The sequence below is a fragment of the Pezoporus wallicus genome, unplaced genomic scaffold (genome assembly GCF_028554395.1).
Source record: "Pezoporus wallicus isolate ANWC-B61680 ecotype Strahan unplaced genomic scaffold, APGP_CSIRO_Pwel_v1 contig_7506, whole genome shotgun sequence".
In the NCBI taxonomy this organism is placed as follows: Eukaryota; Metazoa; Chordata; class Aves; order Psittaciformes; family Psittacidae; genus Pezoporus; species Pezoporus wallicus.
In genome coordinates this window covers 449030-457643 of record NW_026637546.1, presented here as the reverse complement: position 1 = coordinate 457643, position 8614 = coordinate 449030, and the positions used below count along the sequence as shown (strand labels likewise).

The 8614-nt window shown below is 43.4% G+C and overlaps 1 protein-coding gene across 1 annotated transcript; it reads left to right on the top strand.

Moving 5' to 3' along the window:
* Positions 1 to 1777: 1777 nt before the first annotated feature.
* On the top strand, positions 1778 to 8379 carry KCNV2 (potassium voltage-gated channel modifier subfamily V member 2). Its single transcript, XM_057406085.1, has 2 exons — positions 1778 to 3546; positions 8077 to 8379. The coding sequence occupies exons 1-2, from the start codon at positions 2113 to 2115 to the stop codon at positions 8350 to 8352; spliced, it is 1710 nt and encodes a 569-aa protein (XP_057262068.1). The 5' UTR covers positions 1778 to 2112; the 3' UTR covers positions 8353 to 8379.
* Positions 8380 to 8614: the final 235 nt, after the last annotated feature.

Here is an 8614-nt window from a genome sequence, read left to right as displayed (position 1 = left end):
TCATGAAGCAAAATACTTTCAAGCACAGCTAAGCATGAATTGCCAATAATCCAGGCCTTGAACACTGTGAATTGCAGACACCTTGAACTATTAAAGTCTCTTTTGGTGGTAGATCCCATTTCTCCATGCCTTATTGATAGCTGTTTGTAGGATTTTCCAATTCTCAGTTTTCCAAATTGAGATACATTTATCAAAATGCACATTTCCTGCTTTTTCATAAAGCAAATTAGCAATTTGCCTATTGCATCTCTCTCTCTGATTTAAGAGAAGTAAAATAACCAGGATCCCATGGTTTCTGACAACAGGTGAGCAGAGCAGAGTTCCTGAAGCACTGGGTGACAGAGCTCATGATATTAACCCCAACTGGCTTCTGTTGTCATAGTGAGTTTGGAAATGTAGAGTCAAATTTAAGTACTTCCCTGGTACCATCCTGTAATATCATCGCTACTCTTGCTACAGAGATGATGTGAATCGTAAATGGGGAATTTCTATGGAACAGATTCTTTCTCATGGCATCATCTCTGCTATGAAAATTGTAAATCTCTACAATTTATAGCAATATAGGACCTGAAAAAATCCTGGTTTTCTAGAGGTGCTTAAACTTTAATGTATGAATGTGTTGCCCAGGGAAGTTGTGAATGCTCCATCCCTGGCGGTGTTCAAGGCCAGGTTGGACAGAGCCTTGGGTGAGATGGTTTAGTGGGAGGTGTTTCTGCCCATGGCAGGGGGGTTGGAACTAGATGATCTTAAGGTCCTTTCCAACTCTGACTATTCTATGATTCTATGATTAAGCATGATTCACCCACTAGGATGCAGCCTGATAACAAAAGTATTGCAAAACACTCAGTTATGGTGTCTTACTGTTTGTTGACAGCTAGAAAATACAAAAGCTGCAACTGGGGGTAGGAGAATGGGGGAAAAGGAAGGGTGATTCTAATTGCAACAGCAATTGCTTCCCATAGGACACTACAGAAACAACATACTGGAGTTTGCAGGTGCAAGACCTTGAGATTAAGAAACTGCAAATCAGAGGCTAAGAGCACCCTGTGGGAGCCATCCTCTTATTTTGTTTGTCTTCTTCTTCGCAGGAGGTACAGTTCAGCTGAAGTGCTCAAGTAACAGGGAGAAGTAACCTGGCTTTCAGGATGCTCATTACTCTTGTGCCAGCTCAACCAGAGCTGAGGACGAAACCTCCACCAAAACAAAGAGAAAGCATCTCTTCTGTCCTGCTAGGTACCTACTGCAGTTTTACACTATTAAACATGCCCTGCAAGAGAAACAAGAGCGGCTTTGTTCTGTTTCTCAGCAGCTCATGCAGAGTTTGAACTGAAGCAGCAGGCTGGAAACCCCCTCACCGCTCTCTCCTTTACTTCCACTGTGTCCAAAGGATCAAGAGACACGCACTCCCAGAGCATAGACAAAGCTTCAGGCACAGAGTGCAACTTTCCTCCACACATAACCAGATGGAGATATTCTAACTGGGAATAAAAAGGGATGGCTTTTATTTTCTCACCTTTGGGAAACATTTTAAGAGCTACCCTGGTGAATTCCTACCCATTATTCCACATGAATTACTCATTATTTTCATTAAGGAAACCCAAGCCGTGATACAGTCATGTAGATGAAAGAAACCTGTAATGTTCTCTCTCCCCCATCATATGTTTTCATTTTTAGATTACTCTTAATCTGTATATACTCGAATTAGGAAAATGTATAGGGTTTATTAGCAATCAAACTTTAGGATTTTTTTCCCCTACTGATTTTTCATAGATTTATGGATCCACAATCATTCACGTCACAGCCTGAGGGAGATGAGGCTAGAACAGGATAATAGCCCTTAAATCCCCTTCTCTAAGCACTCAGATCTTCGCTGTCAGCAAGATTAAAACGGTCAACTGCAGTCTTCATGTGTCTGTTTCCCACACGGAGCTTTAACAACAACTGGCATGTTGGCTGGCATGGAAGAAAATGCAGAAACACTGCTGTGCGTGACAGTACTCAGATAAAGAAAGAAGAAAACAGAACTGTCATCCTTTGTAGTGTTAGAAGGGACTGGTTCTAATTCCTTGATCAGGTGACTGCAAAGAAGGGAGAAGAGTAAGGAAAAATAATATGTTGCAGTTTAACATGCGGCGACAGTTTCCTTTCCTAAAACATACAGGCAGAGAGAGGGAAGCACCGAACGTCCTCCCACAGCCTGACAAGGGGAAGGACAATGAAGGCATGCATGTAGACTGGCAGAGTGGCTTTTCTGCTACTGCTCCATTGAACTCCCAGCACCTACTGCTCCTGGGACCTGAGGGAAATTACAACTATTATGTGGACGATGAAGATGAGGAAGAGGAAGAGAAAGAACAAGGAAAATGGCCAAGCGGAGAACCATTTGAGGGAGAAAATAAGCCTTCATCATCCATACCTTGCTCTCCTGCCCCCTCCTTTGGAGCTCCAGCTTCCACTTCATCCGTGCTGAACATCAATGTCGGTGGTCAATGCTACCACCTCACCTACCAGGCAGTGGCCATCTATCCAAAGACCCGCTTGGGCCGCCTGGCTACATCCACTGACCGCCGCTGCCAGCTGGGCCTGTGTGATGACTACGCTGCCCAGGTAGATGAGTATTTCTTTGACCGGGACCCAGCCGTCTTTCAGCTGGTGTACAACTTCTACGCCTCAGGGGTGCTGCGTGTGCGGGACGAGCTGTGCCCCCGTAGCTTCCTGGAGGAACTGAGCTACTGGGGCGTGCGGCTCAAATACACACCTCGCTGTTGCCGAATCTGCTTCGAGGAGCGCCGTGATGAGCTGAGTGAGCAGCTGAAGGTCCAGCGTGAGCTGCGCTCCCAGGCAGAGGCTCAGGAGAATGAGCAGCTCTTCCATCACATGCGCTATTATGGTCCTCAGCGCTGGCGCCTCTGGAACCTCATGGAGAAGCCCTTCTCATCTGTCACTGCCAAGGTGATGGCAGTGGCCTCCAGCTTCTTTGTGCTCATCTCTGTGGTGGCTCTGGCACTCAACACAGTGGAAGAGATGCAGCAGGTAGACCGTAAGAGCGGGGAGAACCGGCCTGTCTTGGAGCACATTGAGACCCTGTGCATCGCGTTCTTTACACTGGAGTACCTGCTGCGCTTGGTCTCTACCCCAGACCTGCGCCGCTTTGCCAGCAGCGCCCTCAACGCAGTAGACCTGATTGCCATCCTGCCCCTCTACCTGCAGCTGCTGCTTGAATGCTTTGCTGATGATGACCAGCCCCGAGGTCGGGGCTCTCAGCACGAGCATGATATCGAGAAAGTGGGACGAGTTGGCAAGGTGGGGCAAGTGCTTCGCATCATGCGTCTCATGCGCATCTTCCGCATCCTCAAGCTGGCCCGCCACTCCACAGGGCTGCGTGCCTTTGGCTTTACCTTGCGCCAGTGCTACCAGCAGGTGGGCTGCCTTTTGCTCTTCATTGCCATGGGCATCTTCGCCTTCTCTGCCATGGTCTACACAGTGGAGCACGATGTCTCCAGTACCAACTTCACCAGTATCCCCCATGCTTGGTGGTGGGCTGCCGTAAGTAAACACATCTTACCTTGCTGGGTAGGCAGAGACCCTCCCTCCCTTCCCCTTTCCTTTCTTGCTAGAATGGCTGACAGTCTTGAAAACAGCAGGCTCAGATCAGTGAACATCTGTTCTGAATTCTGAGCTTAAGGACATATGCACTCACTCACACACGCGCACACACACACACTCACACTCATTTACCCCTGGTGTAAGCTTAAATCGAGGATTAATCAGACAGGCAGTGTTGAAATTCCCATCCAATCAAATGCAGACAGTACTTGCACTTTTAAAGAAGTGCATTTAATCCCGTTCTCAGTGTTGCCAAATTAAAAAAAAAAAAGACAAAAAAGATAAAAATGTGCATCGGACTAATGATTGCAGGTAGACAGGATTTTCGTTCTTGCCCTTTTCAGAGCTCTACTGTGGCCCATCATACAACTGCAAGATGAGAAGACATGGCTATTAACTATAGTCTGGTCACTGAAACTTGCAAAGGCAAAGGTGTCCCAGAACTCTGGCCTTCAAAAATATATTAGGACCAACAGTTGTTTTATATAAGAGATTGTGTTCTACTCTTCAGGTAGCACATCTAAGGCACATATCTGCAGAAAGACAAAACACTGGAGGTTATATATACTGTGCCAGACTTACAGAAGAATACATACAAACAGAAGCAGAATGGCTCAAGTAATTGATGATGGGATAAACTGCCTTATACATCTAGGTCAGTGGTTTGAATCCCACATCAGTAAATACTGAGAGCTGGTTAATGTCACATTCAATCTTTTTTTTTTTTTTTTGCAACCTCTGCTAGAAAGAGTGTGATTTTAGTCCCATCCCAAGCACTTGTAGTGAGGGTAACTGTCTGAGTTTCAGCTGACAAGCCTCAGCGATAAAGAGAGACTGACTGTCTAGAGATGCCACTGGGTTAGTGCTCTGAGGCATCTGGGCACATCTTGAGGGGTCTGAACCATCACTGGTGTTTACTATACTGTGTTATGAGGAGGAGTGTTTTTGAGGCAGCATTTTCCAGGCTGTTGGGTTCACCAGCATTTTCCAGGTGTTATCAGTATTGTTCTCAGGCTAAAAGTCAAAAACACAGGACTGTACCAGCTACTAAGGAGAAAAATGACTGCTATAGTGGAACCTAGCACACAGCGGCATGAAGATTCAGCCAGGAACACAAAGATGTGAGAGTTTAATGTCCTCCACCTGCTGTAAATGCCTCCTGGCTCTAGCAATGTCCTAACAGGACTGTTCTAGCACCCCAAACCTGGAATTCCCCTCATAAAGGGTTTCATAAAGGCTTTAATTCATAAAGGGTTTGGAAAGCAGTTCAACTCTAGACTTGGATTGCATTAACACCCAAAGATAGGCATATATTCACTTATAGGAGGCTAACCAGTATTTCTTGAACTATTGTGAGATAAAAAGGATAATTATACTCTTCAAGGTGAGCTGTGAAGACAAAACACTTTTAGGTTTATCAAGGCTAGCAGGTGATGGAGAGGGAGCTGTAGGCTGTAAGTAAATGCTTAGGAGATAATCTTCATGCACAAGCATGGCAGTTTCACAATTCTCATTTTTACAGCAATGTTTTGGCAGGAAAAGGGGTGGTTTTATCAAGCGCATTGGGGAGAGGGGGATGTTGATCCCTGCCTATGCTGCTGCCTGTAACATTTCAGAGCTGGAACACAACAGCTCTGTTATATTGCAGAAGATGTGTCTATGACAGTCTGGATTAAATCAGAGTGCAGCTAGACACTGCAGGCGCTGAGAGAAGGCAAAAGGCCTGTATCTTGGCTGTCCATAACTCTAAGGCTTGTTCTAGTCTATCATCATGTACATTTTGTTTTGCAGCAGCTGATGAGGGTCTCCATAATCCATGTTTATGGCAGGGCCCCCAGGAGCACTTCTGACCTCTGGTTCTGGCTATGGGGCTGGCTATGTTCCAGTTGCTCCCAGGAGAAAGAAGCTCATGCAAATGGACTGGAAGGGAGTCAGAAGATCTCTTCATGCTAGTTGATCAGCATAGGAATCGGATGTACTGAGCTGTGTATGATGCCCACAGGACATTGACCCTACCTCATCCAAAGCCACTTATCCTGGCCAGCAGCCCCAAGGATCCATGGCCTGCACTTCTGGTTCAGTGATGGCTGATGTGATGTGGTGGTTTCCCATACGTATGTTTTAGTGATTCAGCAGATGCAGAAAAACTGGCCCTATAGACACTCACAGACATTTATATATATATATATGCATATGCCTGTGCGATGAATATCCTTTAAACTGGAGCATGGGAAGGAAGAAAAAATCAGTGAATAAAGGAAAGCGTCCTGTAATGTGATCTTCACAGGTCATCTTTAAGTCCTATACACAGATTATGAAAAAAATAGTGCTTCATACATTACTCTAATAAGGAAATTAGCATTATACTTTGTTTTCGGAACATGCAGGATATAAGCAAAATCTCTAGGGCTCATCTCTGCAAGCTGGTGATACCATAATGATTTAAATACTCCTAAGAGACCTATATGACTATAACAATGTGAAAAAGGCCTATTAGGTAAGCAAGTGTCTTCAAAAGAGAGCTGTAACATGCACATTGTAATTCCAAGGCATAAAACTCCTTTTAAAGCTTATTCATTCTTTAAGAGTGAAAATTAATATCCATATCACTCAAATTTCATTAAAGTTCAAGTTCAACAGTGCTCATGGTCTCACACACACAGGAGAAGTATCCCTCCCAAACTGTCACAAGAAGATGCAGAAGACTATGCCCCCAGTGGAACAAAACCTTATCACAGGATAATGTTTTTTTCCTGACTGGTAGAGATAAACATCTTGCCTTCATCTCAGTATTTATTTTTGGAGATATTTATCCTGTATTATCATTCAAATCCAGTGACTTAATTTCCATTAAACCAAGTGACTAATCCTTTTTATTCCACAGGAAGCACCAGGTGCATCCTACAAATGTGCTTACCCTGTGTTGTCTCATGTACCCTAATGCTTTCTTCATTTGAAATAACATTTTATTTATCGTATTAGAGGATGGCAGGCTGCACACTGTGACCTTCCAAAGACTTATTTCAGTGCTGAAGCCAGAAGGGCATTACAGTGAAAGTCCTACTGCCTTTTATTTCTGCCAAAGGTTTCACAGTGTGTTGAGATACTGTGGGGAAAAACAAAAAAAGGAAAGAAAAAAAATTATTGGCTGAAAAGGTCCCTTGCACAGACTAGGAAGTGCCAGATGGCAGAAGCCTGCAAGTTTTACCTGAGAAACATAAGTTTTATTTACTAAATGTGAAAATTATAAACAATCAAGATGTGTGCAGAGGAAGGGTATAAATTAGGAGTTACTGTTATTAGGAGTTAGAAACAGGCTGACTGTTTGGGAGTACATAATTCATATGTAGCATCCCCATATGCAAACGCCCATGAAATTTTGAAACTGAATTTTACAAAGAAAGTATTACAGTAGTTAGCGTAGTACTGGGTCCATACAAAACGCAGTTTTTCATACATTCGTAGTCTAAAAAGGGAAAATGCTGATGGCTGAGAAGAAAAAGTCCATGAAACTATGTAGACAATGTGATGGCAAAATGTACAGATTCATATAAAGTGCGTATACTAAATACCATCAGTCCCGCAAAAAAGAAAAACAAAAGTCTTAAACAATCCCCAAACACTTCTTCAAAGAGGAATTCAGGAAAAAAAATCCCCCCTGTGTACCTCTGAGCTAAACCGAACAGAAATATTCCCTACTGAAGGCACATATACACCTTACTCTTCTAACCTCTGACATATTTAGCTCTATAAATCTATATGTTGCAAGAATACACTGTGAGCAAAACCTTCCAGGCAATAGAGAAAGATCCTTGGTATTCCCTCAGCTCCTTAAAGGTATGTAACAATTAAAGGGGATTTTACCTAGAAACTTCAAAATCCTGGGTCACTTCTTATAGAATAATATATAACATTATAAAGATATATTTCACAATTAGCTAAAGGTTTTCATGTGTTTTTTCATTAGTTCCTAAAATATATATGATAAACAAAGGTAATACGCAAAATACTACTCACAGAATAAGTCACAAAATACCAGATTTCATAAGCACACTGGATTTAGACACAGGGCATCTGTTCCAAGCAATATGATGAGGGAGCAGGGCTGTCGTTATCACTGGATTTGCACGGTCAGGAAGCCATCTCTCTCATCCGCTCACCACAGCCAAGAAAACCCACTTACTGAGCAGGCTGGTGTGGAAATTGCTTGGTAATTCCTTCTGCCAGACAAAGCTTTTGAAAATCCTGCTGGATCGTGTCAAACTGCACTGTTGTCCTTCTTTACTGCATGAGAGGAATTATTATTTATACTAGGGATTTTTGCATTAAATGGATAGTACAGAAAAAAAGTCAGCAGAGAGTATTTCAGATTTATGATGTGAAGTCTAAAAACGCTAACTGTAAAATTGTCCCTGATCCCCGAATTGTATGTCTTCTCAGCTAATAAGCTGAATGTTTGTTTGTCCATAGGTCAGCATCTCTACAGTGGGATATGGAGACATGTGTCCAGAAACTCACCTTGGCCGCCTGTTTGCTTTCCTCTGCATTGCGTTTGGAATAATCCTGAATGGCATGCCCATCTCTATTCTCTACAACAAATTCTCAGACTATTACAGCAAGCTGAAGGCCTATGAGTACACAGCTCTCAAGAAAGAAAGGGGGAAGGTGGACTTCACACGGAGAGCCATGAAGAAAATATCTGAATGCTGTGGAGAACATGCAACCCACACTTTGTCACAGCACTGAGTTTGGGCTTTGGGTACTGGGAGGGAACAGGGAAGCTGAAGAAGAAAGAGAAACAGATCAGCCAAGCAGCACTTTAGTGTTCATCAACTGTCTGGGATGGTATTCTTCAGGTTAACCACCTAGAAACTCTAAATTAGGCCTACATGAAAAGGTAACCCCTGCTACTGATTAGACCCACTATAAAGACCCATCATAATCAAACCAAAGGAAAAAAAAATGCTTCCATTAATTATCAGCCACCTCACAGCTATCAAGGGAGTCT

Bases quoted from the DNA above. Each gene is read 5' to 3' on its own strand.
- KCNV2 (XM_057406085.1), top strand. From the start codon at position 2,113: ATGTTGCAGTTTAACATGCGGCGACAGTTTCCTTTCCTAAAACATACA. The intron at 3,547-8,076 runs GTAAGTAAACAC...GTTTGTCCATAG, and splicing joins ATGCTTGGTGGTGGGCTGCC to GTCAGCATCTCTACAGTGGG.